Source organism: Brassica rapa, chromosome A05 (assembly GCF_000309985.2).
Source record: "Brassica rapa cultivar Chiifu-401-42 chromosome A05, CAAS_Brap_v3.01, whole genome shotgun sequence".
In the NCBI taxonomy this organism is placed as follows: Eukaryota; Viridiplantae; Streptophyta; class Magnoliopsida; order Brassicales; family Brassicaceae; genus Brassica; species Brassica rapa.
In genome coordinates, this window is record NC_024799.2 from 17,734,525 (window position 1) to 17,753,133 (window position 18,609).

Genomic DNA, 18,609 nt, shown 5'->3' on the forward strand with positions numbered 1-18,609 from the left:
AGAAAAGGTCTCGAAGAACCCTAAAGTTCATTGATCGACCGTTCACCCATTCATATGCTGCACCACTGACCGAACCTGATATTCAAATAGTACTCCACCCAACTCTTGAGTAGGATGTTGGGTCAGGTTTTATTTGGATATCAGGCCAGGTCGGGATTTAATTTCAGTTCGATACCAACTGTTTTGATATCGGTTTAATTAGTTTGATATCAGTTTAGATTCTAAACCAGTAAACCAAGCTAAACCTTTGTCTTTGCGGTTTCGGATCTCGATCTTCAAAAAATGAGGGTAAACAGATTTATTTACTTCAAATGTGTGCAATTAAGTTCATATATTTAAAATGTATGCAATTAGGATGAGCATGAAAGATTGTGCAGAACTCTTACTATACGAATGTGAAAATAGGTCGTTTACCTTTGTTTATTTTGGCGTTCATTTTCTCTTATTGTCTTTGCTAAAATTTTAAAATAGTTTGCCTTTAATATCCATGGTTATCTAAAAGTCTTTGCTAAACATGTATTATCGAGAGTGCAAGACAGCCAGAATACTGAACCTGATTCATCAAATAATTTTATTTTGCATGATTTTGATGTAAATTGAATTATTATATTCATGTTGTCCCTCTTCTATAAACATCTGAGTATACTTTTTTATATAAACATTTATAAAATAATTAAATTGTGAGAATTATTATATATTTTATTTTGTTTGTTTATAAGTGTTAGGTTATATTGTAATTTATACTAGATTTTGACCCGCGCTTTGAAAGCGCGGGATTTATTTCATGTTATATTAACATATCAAATCATCAATATGTTTATGTATTCATCGGAGATTTAACTTCAAGATGTGTAATATTGTTTCGATATTGTGACAATATGTAACTATATTTTTGTGTAATGTGAAATTTTAAATTAATAGATTACAAATAAATAAGACACAATAGATTACAATTTTTTGTATCTTATTAAATTAAAACTAATTTTATGATTAAGTAAAAACATTAACTACATATTAAACTATGATCCATCTATACTATTAGTTGAAATAGTATGGAATTATTATTTGCAAATTAAATAAGATATAAATTACTATTATAAGAGAAAAATGTTACTATGATTCATCTTTAATTATTAAAAAATGTATGGATTTTTTATTTTTGTATATATATTATTATCATATAAATTTTTTATTTAAAAAAAAAATATATATCAATTTGTAATGTTTCTGTTATAAATAATTTATAATGTATAGATTATACCATTTTGACATATGGCTAGATTTTTACTTGCGCTTTAAAAGCACAATATTTTTTTCAAACAAAATTTTATTTGTTACCAGTTTGTATTTTTGAATTTGATATCAGTTTGTATTTTTGATTTTGTATCACATTTTTTGCAACAAAGACATCATTATATATATTTGTATGAATTCTTTAGTATTTATAAGGGTTGCATTTATGAATTTTGGGAAGAGTTAAGATATAATCTACATCTATTGTGTTTATTTAATGGTTAAATTTTTGAGATTTGTAGTAGTTATGTAAAGGTTACAATTAAATTTTTGAGATTTGTAGTAGTTATGTAAAGGTTACAAACTTACAATTATGGATTTTGCAACTGAAAATTTTAATTTAGTGTTAATGATTTTTTTAAAAAAATTAACACATAATTCAATATCACTTATATATCACTTTGTCAATGAGAATACTATTTGGGGGTAAAATTGTATACATAATTTGTTTTCCAAAAAGTAATCTAGTACAACCTTAGACATTTTATAATTTATTAAAAACTGCTCAATTATAAATATACAGTAAATCCTGAGAGAGATATGTAAAGTAATATCAATATATCTCAAAGGCATATGTTTAATTAGAGATTGCTCAACGTTCTAAGGGTATTTGTTCAATTTCTCTGACCTTTTTTAATTTCTGGATTTTTGTGTGTATAAATATTCTTCACATGCATGGTTTAAATCAGATGAATCTGTTGACAGAAAAAAAATCAGATGAATCTAACATAAAAACAAAGTGAAGATGAGGTGGTGTTGGAAGATAAGGAATTAGCAAATAATTCAGGAAGATGAAGTGGTTTTTTTATCTCGTAATTTTCTGATTTAGTCAAGCTTCAAAGGACACATAAGAAAATAAATGAAAGCAGCTGATGCAGTTTACAAAGAACTCATGTAAGTAATGCTATTTCTTAACTTCAAGATTTTAGTGAGGTGAATTTTTTTTTGTTCAAAGACATGAGTTTTCGTAAGGCTTTTTTTAATAAATTAATTCCTTACAAAAATTTAACCTGCTTGGATTTAATTGTTTTAATTTGTCCTCATAGCCAGTTATATAGAGTATGTATAGTTGGAAATTAATTAACTATTCTACTTTGAAATTGTTTTAGGAATTTCTAAACTGCCTGAAACAACACGCATATAAGTCTCAGGATGCCTTATATAATATTGTATTTGTTATAATGAAACTACTAATGTTGATACAATATTGTTTTTGTTCTTATAGAAAATTTTATTGTTCTGTAGGATCTGTAGAAGGAGCAGTGAAGTTTAAGTGAGATAAAAGAAAGCAATGAAAGTATTCTTTTTAGATCAGCATAGAACTGATTCTGTTAAGCACAATAGACGGAAAAAATTAAAATAATTTTATAAGTTAGGGATAGAACTGATTATGTTAGTTATGAAATGAAAACTAAAAAGAAATATATTATGGTGTATATGTGATCATTATATGTAATGCAGTACTTAATATAGATGAATAAGACCGTAATATACCAAAAACCCTCAAAAGCGCACTTACATATGCATATTAGAATATGATCTCCAAGCTTGCTTTGGATCTGGCTGTGAATTGCTTCCATGAGTGAAGCACTTTGATTTGAATCCGCCAAAAAGTTTTAAAAGGTTTAATCTTGCTAAGAAAACTTAATTTTACGACTGATTAGTCTTTTTTTGTTATTTGTGGTGAATGCTTTTGTCAAGCTGTTGATGAATGTAGTTTTATACCATCTTGTTGTTAAAAAAAAAAAAGTTTTATACCATCTAATACCATTTCAGCATAGTCGTCAGTTTGTTTTAAACTAAAGATTTGTTTAGTTTATGTTTCACAAAAGTTGATTTGTGGAAGATTGAGAATTATAATGATTGGGCGCTAGTTTTTCTGCTCTAATATTTTAGATATTAAGGTTTACGATTTTTTATTTTTCTAATTTCTATTGTTTTTTATTGATTTGAAAAAAAAAATTGCAACTACGATAACAACCGGCACAATATTTGAATAGTTAAAAAATAAATTGGTATAATAATAAATTTGTTATTAAGCATATATATTTTAAAAAAACACTTCGACTTTAATTTAACAGTTATCCCTAATTCTGTTTTTATGGTTTATTTTCAATAGATGAGGGGTAAAAATAAAATAAAAACTAATGATTTGGGGTTTAGGGTATTGTGAATTAGGGATCATATATGTTAGGAACGTATAATTATGAATACTGCCAAAATGCATTATATCAGACTTCATCTATATATATTACATGTCAATTTGAAAATCTTGTATGTTATTAGATGGTGTAAGTTTCAATACGTAAAACCCACACAACACCATATACTTCAAAAAAAAAACATATGGTTTACGATTGGTTATGTTAATAGAAATAATATAGTTAGATTTTTTTTTAGTATAGAGAAATAATATAAGATTAGTTAGGTTACGATAGCTTTAATGATTTAATAGATTAGTTTGTTGGAAGAGAAGATATTGTGGAATAAGTAAATAATGCTTTAATAATTTAATTAAAATCATAGTTTAAAAATAATCTAGTGGCATTGTCTTGTAAATATTGTTGAAACAGGAGGGCACCTCAAAAAAGGGTCTTCTGTTTTAATAGTATTGATGTATTAAGTATCATTACGTTACCATCATAATTAGATATGTGAGTTTTAAATATAATATTATATTAATTCAAATATTTATTTTTGGTACATCGAGTTACTTTTATTCTTTTTAATTTAGCAACGATTTTTGTTTGTTTTCTTAATTATGTTAAAGTTGAATTATTATTTTCTTAACTTCAAGTAGTTTAGTTCATCCTCTTATATTTGCACATATATTTTGTAAAATTCGTATATCTGATATATGTTGTTTCAGAAAAAAATAGGAAAAAATATTAAATCAAAGTTGCATTGATAAAAATAACTTGTAATATTTTAAAAATTCATGCACATTTATGAATATATAAAATAATTAATTCATAACAATTGGTTTAATTGATTCTTCATATTTTGATTAGTTTGGTTATTTATATTTTGGTGGATTGGGTTCTATTTTTTTTTTGAAATGAATCAAAAGATTTTATTACAATTAGACTAGAACAATAATAACCATGTTAGTATTAATTACTGATTCGTAATATAGTTACACCAAAAACTCTTAAGTTTTCTCCCCATCAATTTACTATATTCAGTTCAGATCAAGCAATATTAATAAGTTTAATTTTCATTCTAACATTGTTTGAACTGTTTATTCAGTTTTAAGTTAGTAATTATAAAATAAAAGTAATAAATTGATATTAGATGATAATTTTTTGTTATTAAAAATTATTATCATTTAGTCAAAATTAATATTCATTGTAAAAATATTATTTTATCGTGTTTATTAGCCTTACATTTTAATATATGTGTTTGGTTTTAAAATAGTCACAAAATCTAATTGTTTGTTCTTTGAAAAATTATATTATATAATCATTTTATGTTGTTAAAATTTATTTTTAATCATATAAACTATATTTATAATAATATTATGATTTTGAATAAGGATATCTATATTAATTTATTTTTCAATTTGTTTTGTAAATTATATCTTAAAAGCTTATACATACATTTCTTTTTTGGTTATGTTTTTAACAAATACAAAGAATAAAAAAATCGTTTACATATAGAATCTATATAATTTCTATTATTTATGTGTTTTTGTAAAAAAGCATATATTTTAAAAAGGAAACTAAGTAAAAATAAATAACTGTATTTGAAATATAATATTTTAATTCGTTAAGGGTATCAATATAATCAACCATCGTGAGAGTTAACGTAAGAGCGACACATAAGAAACTGACTTCTCAAATAATATTATAGAGATAGTAAAAGTTTATATATTTTCTTTTTATTTACGGTTTTTGAAAAAATTTAGAAAAATAATTAAATTTCTGTATATAATTTTTTTTATGTTTATATTTCATAAATATTTATTTTTCTATTTATGTATTTTTGCAAAAGGGAAAATTAAATTAAAAAGTTAACTAAAGTCTTATATTGAAAAAGGAATGACAATAAAATATATTAAAGTTAATATTCAAAGTAAAAATATTATCTTTTAGAAGAATATTTTTTTTTAAAAAATTATATTTACAATTTTTGTGAAGCTATGTTATATATATATGTTAAAAGCTTATATATTTTGCTTTTTATTTATGTTGTTTAAGGAAATTTTAGAAAATAAGTTAAATTCGTTTCTATATAATAATTTTATATTTTTATTTTATAAATATTTCCTTTTTTATTTATGTGTTTTTAGAAAAGGAAATTAAATTAAAAAGTTAACTAAGATCTTATTATGAAAAAGGAAATACATGATTATTATCAATCATATATAATATTTTAGTTCATTAAAAGTATCTATGTAATCAACATCGTGAGAGTTACCGTAAATACCGACATGTAAGAAATTGATTTCTCAAATAATAATATAGAGATCTTTTGTTTCACGTTTGAGAAACTTCAATTGGGGTTCAACTCGAGAGAGTCTTATCAAATTTGAAATGAACCTATCAATTTTGGGACGGGGTCATACTAAACACACATGTTCTCATCTGGTGTTTTTACATATTTAGATTCAGTATAAAATATATATATTTTTATTGTACTTAGCCTTCTAAATGTTGACAAAAAGTCTTCTAAATAGTTTTATAATTAGTTTTGTATTATTTTTAGGTTTTAGTTCATCTTCAAATTGTCGTTCAAATTCATTGTGTAATTGTTAAGGAAAAAGTTCATTACCTAATTCGTGAATTGCCAATAAATTTTTATTTTTTTCCTTTTAGAATTTAAATTTGTTTTTATTTTCTTAAATTAAATTCGTGTTATACACTTTCAAAAATTATATTTTGGTATGAATAGTTTAACAATCCTTTTGCCCATGCATAGCATGAACCATAATACTAGTTAAAAATTGTAAACTTAACAAAAAACATGGTTATTGAAATTATATTGGTTAAAAGTTATGGAGAACAATTAGCTACAAAAAAATAATTCATTGATAACCAAGACTACTTATGATTTTTTTTTAAATGTGTAAAAAATTAATTAGAACATACATCTTTTTAAAACAGTGGTGGTATTCTGTACCAACACATATGTCTTTTATGCCAACTTGCAAGTGACATTACATGTTTCGTTGATGTCTGTGGGCGATGAAAGTATAAAAATTTTCCGGTTATTTGGGTCAACAACTCGAAGAACACAAGAGTCGTCTTGAGATGCTTCTTGGTGATCGTTCGAAGAAACTTTGTTGCAATTTGGACGTATTATCTCACCATATGATTTATTTGTAGACCGTAACATATTATAAGTCCATGCACCTATCAATGCTCCAATAACCGGTGAAACTATATATAACCATAAGTTCTTATAACATCCCCATATATAAGCAGGAGCCAAGCTTCTTGCTGGATTCATTGATGCTCCCGAGATTGGTCTAATCGATTTTCAAAAACAAAGCATTAACAATCATAATAACTTTGTAAAAATATTCTAATGGACTTCGATATAAGTACCCGCTGAACAAGATGTTGAGTACTACGGTTGCACCAATAGCAACGCCTGCGAATGATCTGTTTGCTCGTTTATCAGTAGCTACAGCCGAAATAACAAACAACAAGTTGAAAGTAGCGATGAGTTCCACTATGAATGTCGCTGTGTTGGAACCTGAAGGGCGTGTTCCCACATAAACATCGCCTTTGAGGCTACAAACGTTGTTATTCAGATGGAACATGAGCCTGAGAGCTTCGGCCGCTAAGGTTGATCCGAGAAGTTGAGCGGCAATATACCCCGGTACCTATATAGAGTACCATTATGGATGAATACAAAATGTTATATATATATCAAGCATAGATTTATGATGAAAATCACTTAAATCATATCATATATAACCCTAAATTTGATAGTATTATTTTATTCTTTTGTCACCTGTTTAAAAGGAAACTTTCTAGAAGAAGCAAGCGCAATGGAAACAGCAGGATTGAAATGAGCACCGGAGACATGACCAATTGAGTAGGTCATAACCATTACGGTTAGACCCCATGCCAAAGCTATGCCGGGAAGTGTCACCAGTTCACCGTACGTATCATTTACCACGGTTGCCGAGCATCCCGCAAATACAAGAGAGAATGTCCCCACGAACTCGCCTATCAACTAGAGTATATATACAACAATACGATTTTAGTTATATAGCAATAAAATCAATTTAATTTATCCCCAAAAACTCAATTTCATCATCATCACATATGATGACTAAACCGAGTTTTAGTTTGAATTCAATGGTATTGATCTGCTCGTTTTCAATATTTAAAACACCGTAGCTAAGAAAAAGAATGGTTAACAAAATAGTTAAACTACGTAATATTCTACCGAACCGATCCTGTATAGATGTTAATTTGGTTTGATTATTATACTTCACATTTGAATGTAGTCAAAAGTCAAATATTTGAACCAAAGACAAAACAGAACGTGCATATATGTTAAATCCTTTTTGTTTCTTAAATATATGTTTAATTTTGAATACGACTAATCAATGTCTCGATAAAATCAACAAAGCACATCATTACCTTTTGAACGAAGGATATGCATATAAGAGAACAGGGGGAATCTGGTAACCGGGAATCACCACTGGATCTACCATCTTCGATGTTTAAGATGGTGGTTTGTGTCCGAACAGTAATACCAGAGATCTCGGCCATTGATAAGATACTTTTCTCAGAAAATGTTAATGGTTTGCTCATTTGAGAACTCTAGTTTTTGTTAGTTTATAAGCAAATGATGAAGTTGAATTGTATATTCTATACAGCATGACAATTTCATGTTGACGAATTCTTCTTAGAAAAGAGCCAAAAATAGCATCATAGTAAGGCGGATTTAAGGAAGTGTGGCAAGTGCCAGGTACATCAGTTTTATATTGTTTTAGTTTATAAAGGTTTTATTTAAAAAAATGAGCATGCAGGTTAAATCTCCCTTATATGTTGCCCTTTTTTTATATATATTATAGTATGCAACGTATATTATAACCCTTTTACAAGGATAAAATAGATATTCTAGTTTATCTTAAACGTTTTATAAAAGTTATAATTCGTATGTAAAGTACGTACTATGATCTATCCAAATATAGAATACGTGTGCCTGAGTTATAACCAAATTTCTTTGTTTTTCTTAATACAATATGTATTGTACGCTTTTTACTTTATTGTAGAAAAATAAAAATAAAAACGTTAACTTGTGTTTATCCCTTATTCTATTATATATCGTAGATAAAACAGTGAAATGTGGTAGAATTTAAATTCTAACATCTTCCCTAAGTTCTATCATTTTATAATATGTATTCCAACCTTTTGTTTATGTTCTTTTAAGAAAAATATATGTATTCTATATTATGTATTCTATATTTTCATATATTTATAAATCTGAGAAAATCTAAGAAGAAATCCTAACTAATTTTATTCAAACTTATCTTGTACTTGACGTTGAGTTACATTGGATCAAATTGAATTCAACTTTTTTTTTGATTCAACGATCTTATTCCTTTATTCAGAAGAAGCAAGGTTTTTTTACGAGGTTTAATCTGACAATCACCTTGAATATCCAGAAACAGAAGAGGCTCTGACATAACATGAAGAGGATGACGATGAGCCGGTGATAGTTGGCCGAAATTTCTAAACAGAGTTCATAAGATTCCCCGTAATCAATTGCCAAGATCACCAAGAGAGGTTGAGAGAAAATGTTTTTCTCTTAGCGAAGAACACAATGTTGATCGTGACAAAAATGGACTAAATATTTAGAATTACTTTATTAATAAACTAAATAGATAAACTATATACATATTTAACTATTATTTCTTAATTAGCCAACATAATTTATAAATTAGGTTAGACAGTCATTTTGTACTAAATTATAAATTAGAGGGTTAATTTCGTATTTATAAAAGCAAAGGCATGTTGGGACAAAAGTAATACAATCAAAGGTATAAAGAAACAAACCATTTCTTAATATGGTCCATTAGAACATGAATAATGGTTGTTTCGGAAGAAAAGTCTCTCACAAAAGTAATAGTAAAATATAGTAAAGTAAGAAAGAGAACATTGATCGAATTGATTTCTACAGATGTTTCTCTTTTATTGGTGTTCTTGTTTTTTAAATATTAAATTTAAATCAGATAAATAAATTGAACTAAAATATTAATATAAGTGCTTAAGAATTTATGTCTGAGAGACTTAACCATTGATGATGTTCTTAGCCAATTCTTCCTTTATTCAATATTTTGACCCTTGAGCTCAAAACAATTTTATTCAGTTTTGTCATACAAGTTTGTGACCTATATGTCCAACTTATATGCAAATCTTGGTACAACACATGTCTGTTACGCCAACTTTTTTTTTTTAATTTAAATTCCGACTTTTATTCATCATCCCAAATGGGCATAAGTAATGGATACAAACAGAGACTCAGATAAAATCCGTACAACCTAAAACTGCTCCGCTACACTTCCGAATGATACACAGACGGGTTACTTCGCTAAACTCCGGACCCAACTCTAAGAAGGATACACAGACAAGCCGCTTATCATAACCCCAGACCCAACATCGGTGATCACCGGCTGGTTCCGGTTAATCGGGGCGGGAGAACAAGTCTCCGCTTCCTCCTCCCCGAATGATCCATTACCACCATGAAGATCAGAGAGATTACAACACAACATCACGATCTAAAACTATCACAACCTAAACACAAGAAAAAAAACAGACAACAACACAAGCAAACATAAAACTAAAAAACGGGATTGAAAGAGGCTGCAACACACAAACCAACTAGAACGAAACCTGCAACGAAACGGTTAGAAACACATCCACTAGAGCAGCCAAATGACTAAAACCCTGGCGCTGGGATGATGAGCTTCAGCGCAAGCTGTCTTCGAGACCAGTCCACCGAAAGAAGGACCGAGTACCCGCCTTGCTCAACCTCTGAGAACCAGAGGACTGTCCGCTTCAAAACCCATCCGGAAGCTCTCGAAGACAAGCGACAAACTTCCTAATGAGAGCAAGCATCAAACGCTCGGAGAAGTGACATCGCGAAGACACAAGCCGAGAGCTAGCTGGGATGCCGTGACTTGAGGAATCAAAGAAGAAGCAACGGAACCCGAGATTGGCCGGAGCCATAGACGACTCGCTCCCTCCGCCGAGCTACAGACTTGCACGCGCCACCACCAAGAAGATGCGACCGACACACGACGACCTAACCTCCTTGCACGCGTCGGTGAAAAACACACCGAAAACTTCTTGGATGACGGCGAGGTGAGCTTCCGCCGCGAGACACCAAGCGAGCAGAGAACCCACGCGCCACCACCCCACTCCTCCAGAACAGATCGAAAGAGATGATTCCAGTGAAGCCCAGATCTGGGAAGAAGAGACCCCTCGGCAAAGCCACGCGCCACCGTTCCTTGAAACACGCCGGAGATCTAAAGGAGAAAACGAAACTCCGACGAATCTCAATCCCTAAAACCCGACCCCCTGAGCTGAATCACCCTTACGCGCCTCACCGGACCTCCAAATGGCTGACGAACTCCACAAACGGCGAGGTCTCACCGTGATGAGAAGCAGGTAAAAGATCATAACTCCAAGTATATCGACCCAAGGAATAAAGCAACAACAGGAGGCGAAAGCAAAACCAAAGAGGAGGAAGGAAGAGAACGCCTCCGACGCCGGAACAACCGAATAAGGGAGAAAGACGAGAGCTTTTAGTGAGAAGTTTTTGAGGAGAGAGGTTTTTTTCATGCCGTTACGCCAATTTGCATGTGACATTACATGTGTCGTTAAAGTCAGTGGAAGATGAAAATATGAAAATTTTCCGGTTATTCGGGTCAACCACTCGAAGAACACAAAAATCGTATTGAGATGCTTCTTTGCCATTGTTCGAAGAAACTTTATTGCAATATGGACGTACTATCTCACCATATGATTTATTTGTAGACCGTAACATATTATAAGTCCATGCACATGCTAATCCTCCGATGACCGTTGAAACAATGTATAACCATAAATCCTTATAACATCCCCATATATATTCAGGGCCTAAGCTTCTTGCTGGATTCATTGATGCTCCCGAGACTGGCCTAATCGATTTATCAAAAACAACCATATTTCTTACACAATTTCTAAAAACAATCATAATAATTTTATAAAATATATTCCAATGGGCTTGGATTTAGCTACCCGCTAAACAAGATGTCGAGTACTATGGTTGCACCAATAGCAATTCCTGCAAATGATTCGTTTGCTCGTTTATCAGTAGCTACTGCCGAATTAACAAAGATCAAGTTGAAAGTATCGATGAATTACTACAAACACCGCAGTTTTAGAATTTGATGGGTACGTTCCCACATAAACATCGCCTTTGAGGCTGCAAACGTTGTCGTTCAGATGAAGACGAGCCGTAGAGCTTCGGCCGCTAAGGTTGATCCGAGAACTTGAGCAACAATATAGCCCGGAACCTATATAAAGATATTGATCACAAGTAGTTTATATTACTATATTCATGAAATCATCATGTTATTTATGTGCCTTGTGCTTATAAGCTTTGACGGACCTAAGGCAAATTTTAAGATAATTTTGTTTAAATAAAATATTTTCTAAGGCCTGTTTCAAAATAGAATATATATTTTCTATAAAAAAATTAAGTGGAAATTGGAAGTTGTAAACTTATCTTTAAAACAAGATTCAAAATATTTTATGATTTTTTGGGTGTTCAAAATATTATTAAAATAAAATGATCAAACATCATATACAATACATAGTTTGTTTGATAACAAAATTTTCGTGTTTGTTTAAATATACTCATGAATTGATCATGCAAAATCGTCATGGTCAATAAAAATGTTATCATGCATGCATAAATGGATTATGTATATTAGAGTGTATCAGAATTATTAGAATGATTGAACCAGTGGTTTAATGTATAAACCGGTAGACTAGTGAGTATAAATACATGTTATGTATGTAGAAAAGAGTTGAGTTGAATTTCTGAGACAAGAGTAATACCAACATGATCCGCACTGTGAACGTAGAGAGGATTCAAATTCGGATCTTGAAGCGATGCTGTTGCTTAGCCATCACCGGATGTTGAGATGACGGTGGCGTCGATGTAGAGTTGACAACATTCGCATAAAAAGGAGGCATAGCGAAATCACGAACCGAAGGTAAAGGCGAAATTGAAAATCAAGAATCCAAGAGTCGATGAACATAAAGATAGATCAATAAGCGGAGGATCGCAAGATCAAGAGAGCAATCACAACTGAGAGAAAGTGATAGATTGCAAAGAACTCCAAAAGAATCGATCGAACAAAGACGATGACGAAAATGGAAAGACTCATAACATCGAATCGTGAATCGGAGATGACTGGAGCTGAAATCGAAGTGAAATGGAGTTGAACGGGGCTCAGATCGAGGGGAAACGAAGCAGGAAATGTGAATCTCACCGCTCTGATACCATATTAGAGATTGAGCTGAAAGAATCAAGAGGAAGTTTGTTACAGAGAAAAGTATTTGTTTTATTTAACTCAAATATGGTATTATGAATGGAGGATAGAAGGCAGCAATGGCTCAACGTTCTCTTCATCTTAGACATGGGAAGCATTGCGACCAAACGAGGATGAAAAGCAATGGGCGGATAGTGTTTGGTTTGGAGGCTAATTACGACATTCATTCAAAATGTGGGTTGCCAATTACGACAGGCTTCCCACAAGAACAAGACTCGCCTCCTGGGGACTGCAATTACAAACAAACTGCTGCCTTTGCTCACTTGAACCGGAGACAAGGGACCACCTTCTTCTTACGTGTCAGTTCAGCAAGGACGTCTGGAATCAGATTCTCTCCCGCTTAAATCCACCCTCTCAGCTGTTCTGGAATTGGAGTGAGCTCCTCTCTTGGATCCGAGCCTCCTCTCCTACCAGTCCCTCCATTCTACGAAAACTTGCAGTTCAAGCTACGGTATTCCACCTGTGGAGGCAGAGAAACAACATTTACCATAATAATTGTGTTATGGCCCCGGCAGTGATCGCGAATATGGTTTACAGACATGTCAAGAACATAATCCTGGCAAGGAGGAAGAGAAAGCAATTTTGAAACCTCTTGTCTAAATGGTTATTGTAATTTTTCTAGGTTTTTTAACTTTTACAAAAAAAAAAGGTGTTCTTTGCCGGGAACCCAAACAATGTAAATAGCCTCTTCCAGAGCAAATCAAATTCGGGTGGCGGAAGTTACAGCCGCAACCCCTTTACCACCAGAGCTGACTCGTTCTGGTTTTTTTTTTCCTCCCTTATTATTTTAACCTTTATTGCTCTCCCTTATTTTTATCTTTTTTGTCAAGGTGGAGTAGCCACTAGATTCTACTTTGTAAAATCTAAAATCATTAATATAATATTAGCATTCTTAGCAAAAAAAAAAAACCATTAATATAATATTAGCTTCTTTTTTTTTTTAATCTCCTTTATTGTTTTAACCTTTATTGCTCTCCCTTATTTTTTTATCTTTTTTGCCAAGGTGGAGTAGCCACTAGATTTTACTTTGTAAAATCTGAAATCATTAATATAATATTAGCACTCTTAGCAAAAAAAATCATTAATATAATATTAGCATTTTTTTTTATTGCTCTCCTTTATTTTTTTAACCTTTATTGCTCTCCCCTTTTTTTTTTTTTTGCCAAGGTGGAGTAGCCACTAGATTCTACTTTGAAAAATCTGAAATCATTAATATAATATTAGCATTCTTAGCAAAAACAAAATTCGCTATCGGCAGCATGTCATATAATACCCTCATATAATTATTTTTGGATTGGTACAATACTAACATTTATAAGAATGTAAGAACTGAATTTGATAGTAGTATGTTTTTTCTCTTTGGTCACCTGTTTAAAAGGGAACTTCGTAGAAGAAGCTAAGGCAACAGCAAGGTTGAAATGTGCACCGGAGACATGACCAATTGAGTAGAACCATTATGGTTAGTCCCCACCATAGCTATGCGAGGAAGTGTCACCGGTTTACCATACGTTTCATTTACCACCATTGCCGCGCAGCCGGCAAATACCAGAGAAAATGTCCCAACGAACTTGCCAATCAACTAGAGTAGACAACAATAAGCTTTTTAGTATTTTAAGTTTATCCAAAATCACTCAATTTTGATCATCATGACATAAAAACTATGCAACTGAATCAAAAACTCTACCGAACCAATCCTATATAGATCTTAATTCGGTTTGATTATACTTCATAAATTTGAATAACTCAAAAGCCAGAAATTTGAACCAAACTCATATATATATATATATATATATATATATATATATATATATATATATATATATATATGATTAGGGCATCTGATCTAAAGGGGCATATTTTAGTTTTCTTATCTTACTTATGTTTATAAATAAAGGAAATTAATAAGATTTTTTTTGTTAAAAATGTACATGGACATTTTTAATTATGATAATTTGAAGGCATCCTACATATATTAACTGAGAAGTCACTTAAGTGACTTTTTTTTACGTATCGATCATTGGTGAAATCTTAAGAAAATCCCCCTATACATTAAAAGAGAAGTCACTTTAGTGATTTCTGCTGAGGTGGCACTCATATAGCGCTTCTCAGGAAAAATGTTATAATTCTATTGGCTGGTTTTTTTGAATTTTTCTTTTTCATTTATTTTAATCAATCGCTTATGTGTAGACAAGCCCAAAACTATTGTCGATTTGGTTAAGCCCATATATAGCTAGGGGATAATAATTATCGATTTAGTTTAGCCTTGGGTACCCGTTCGGGTTCGGATCGGGTATTTCGGATTTTTGGGTATTTCGGTATAGAGGTGTAGAACCCGTTCGGGTATTTCTGTACTTCGGGACGGGTTCGGGTATTTTTAGTTCGGATTCGGTTATTTTGGATCTGGTTCGGATATTTAGATTTAAAAAAAAAATTAAAATTTTCATTTCTCAAGTTTCTTATATTTAAAAATATAACTTTCAGTTAACTAATTTTTTATTTTTAATAGATTGAATAGTTAATAGATTTGGACATAAGATTTTAAAACTAAAATGCTTTAATTTAGTTATTGTTTTTAAATTTCGAATGTAACTTTTTGTTAATTTTTTAAATAAAAAACTTGACATGCATTTTAAGTTAGTAGCAAATCATTTTTTTCGTAATTGTATGTATATCATATAACTTAAAGTATGTGTAGTATCAATATAAATATTTTATATAAAATGAGAGATGTAAACTGAAAATATAAGGTTAATTATACATATGTTCGGTTATCTTCGGATATCTATTCGGGTTCGGGTATTATCCGTTCGGGTATCCATTCTCTCCTTATTCAATACCCGTTCGGGTATTTTGCTATTTCGGTTCGGATTTCAGTTCGGGTTTTTCGGATCGGGTTCGGGTGCCACTTTGGATATCGGGTAAAGTGTCCACTCCTACTAATTAGGTTGTTTGTTTTTAATAACTTACCTTTCTAATATGGATTACTTGCGCAAGTTGAAATCATTAAATATGCAAATAACTTATTGACAAAATTTGTTTTTAATAACTTACCTTTCTAATATAGATTACTTGCGCAAGTTGAAATCATTAAATATGCAAATTACTTATTCACAATATGGATTACTTGCACAAGTTGAAATCATTAAATTTTATCGATTTAGTTTACCATTGGGCAAGATTTAGAATTAAGACAAATATTAAAAACTTTCCTTATTATTCAAACGGTAAACTTGTGCATGTTCATATCATATTTATTATATTGCTTACAAAATATTTTAATGTTTCTAATTAGGTTGTTTGTTTTTAATAACGTACCTTTCTAATATGGATTACTTGCGCAAGTTAAAATCATATCATATGCAAATCATTTTTTGACAATACACATTTAATATCGATTAAGTTGAAATCATTAAATATGCAAATAAATTATTGACAAAATTTGTTTTTAATAACTTACCTTTCTAATATAGATTACTTGCGCAAGTTGAAATCATTAAATATGCAAATCACTTATTCACAATATGGATTACTTGCGCAAGTTGAAATCTTTAAATTTTATCGATTTAGTTTACCCTTGGGCAAGATTTAGAATTAAGACAAATATTAAAAACTTTCCTTATTATTCAAACGGTAAACTTGCGCATGTTGATATCATATTTATTATATTGCTTACAAAATATTTTAATGTTTCTAATTAGGTTGTTTGTTTTTAATAACTTACCTTTCTAATATGGATTACTTGCACAAGTTAAAATCATATCATATGCAAATCATTTTTTGACAATACACATTTAATATCTTTCTTTAAACGATTTTATTATTTATTGTGCAAAATATTAAAATCATTAATATGAGAATAAATCGACTGTATATATATAGGAGACACCCAATGTTTTAAAATACAAACATTCTCTTTTCATTCTTTAAAGTATTATTCACAAATCTCTCCTCTCATACTATTAAGGTATTACGACAATGCTGCTTGTGTGCTAAGAAAAATGTGTTTAGACGCAAAGGCTCTTCATCTTTAGAACCTTGAACTCAACTCTTTGTGTCTTGTCTCCAAAAAGCATGTCTGGTCTATCTTTTCCATGTGTTGAATACTGGTAACGACAATATGTCTTCCTTTTTTTATATGTATACCAGGTCATGAGAGTGATAGTGATCCAGAAAACCTTGATTGAACATGCTGAGAAGCTTCGCCAAGTTAAAGCAGTTCTTGAATAGGTTCTTTAGTACTTTCTCTCTCTTTGTTGAATATTTTCCGGGAAAGTATTACATAGTATCATTTAGTAATACTATCTTATATCATTTTTTTTTGTTGAATATACTATCTTATAAGTAAGCTAGCATTATGCATTTTTTATTTAATTCATGAGGTCATTTTTTCACAGCAGAGAACTTTTTGGAATGGCGCATGGAGGAAATTTCTCAAGGATATACAGGAAGGTTCAACTGAAGCCGCTGAAGTGGGATGGTGAAGGCGAAGAATAAAGACCTGTAGAGGCCCTTATGATTCTTAAATACGGCGGTGTTCTAACTCACGCTTGTAGAAAACAGGTGTTTACATACTCTACCATTTAATTTGTCATTGTTATATATATATATATATATATTTACCAAATATGGAAGAATTGTTTAACTTATTGACGTTTATCATCACTTGCCATATAATCGAACGAATATTACAAATAACGAAACTATTCTCGAAATTATTGAAAGACTAATAATGTTTTATTTATTACTTTTAATATTTATAACCTGTAAAATAAAATGAACGAAATTTTATATAAGATAATTATAATAGTTTTATCCTCTACTTGATAAATTGTGTTCGAATATAATTATATAATAACTATTTTAAATATTACAAAATCCAAAAATGTTTATTAATATTATTTTTAAATTATTTATCGTTGTTTAAAGAATAAATTTATCATAATTTTAAAATAATTTATAAAATGCTTACAAAATGCAAGGCAAAGTTGCACTTTCAAGAGTTAAGTCGAGATCTGGATTAAAAATCCTAATAACTGGTAAAGAAGGAAAGCCGAAGACAAAAACATTGAATGTTTTCTACAAACAAATTTTTCAGAATATTCCATAGTCACGGTACGTAATTTTAATCTACTTTTTTCAAATACAAATTTTAAAATATATAAACTGTTACAATTATTTATTTTTTGTATTTGCCAGATGGGTTTTGATGAGTTAGGAGACCGATGACGGTATGTCAATTTAATATTATTTCATGTTCAATAAAATTTTGAAATTTATAAATTTATCAAATAATGTTAACCCGTCAAATTGCTTACAAAATTTATTTAATTTTTTGCACGTTTCTAATTGAATTTGCTTTCTTTATCGAGAAATGTACTTCATAATTTATATTATTTATGGATAATATTTTGATTTTTATTATATTTTCTTTTAATATGTCTACATAAATGTTTGTTTATTATTTATGGAAAAATAATATTATTCACCTAAAATAAAGAATTACGAAACATATACAATACAATTTTAATTAATGATAATATAAAATCTGTTACTTCTAAAACTATACACTATTTATTCTATTTTTTGAATGAAAGTATCTTCGTAAACACACAGAATATTTTGTGACGTTGCAATTATACATACACACAATATCTGCTTCTTCATACTGACGTTACTGTGTTCCCTCTCGTGAAGTACGGGCCGAGAGAGAACACAGGGTGCAGACCGATCATGTTCTTATACCCGCA

General features: G+C 30.2%; 1 protein-coding gene and 1 long non-coding RNA gene across 3 annotated transcripts; one reads left to right on the plus strand and one right to left on the minus strand.

Moving 5' to 3' along the window:
* Positions 1-4: 4 nt before the first annotated feature.
* On the plus strand, positions 5-4,569 carry LOC117134017. The gene is made up of 2 exons (XR_004458122.1): positions 5-1,548; positions 1,590-4,569. It is a non-coding gene; the product is annotated as an uncharacterized LOC117134017 (long non-coding RNA).
* Positions 4,570-5,525: 956 nt separating this feature from the next.
* On the minus strand, positions 5,526-15,164 carry LOC103868923 (aquaporin NIP3-1). 2 transcript variants are annotated; one of them, XM_009146973.3, is made up of 4 exons: positions 7,893-15,145; positions 7,255-7,479; positions 6,843-7,123; positions 5,526-6,763 (listed from the first exon to the last, which is right to left on the minus strand). In XM_009146973.3, exons 1-4 carry the CDS (start codon positions 8,064-8,066, stop codon positions 6,430-6,432), a joined length of 1,014 nt encoding a protein of 337 aa, XP_009145221.1. In that variant the 5' UTR covers positions 8,067-15,145; the 3' UTR covers positions 5,526-6,429. The 2 variants fall into 2 exon arrangements, with proteins under 2 accessions (XP_009145221.1, XP_018514550.1); XM_018659034.2 differs by lacking the exon at positions 6,843-7,123 and having other exon boundaries at positions 6,695-6,763; positions 7,893-15,164.
* Between the last annotated feature and the right edge of the window lie 3,445 nt (positions 15,165-18,609).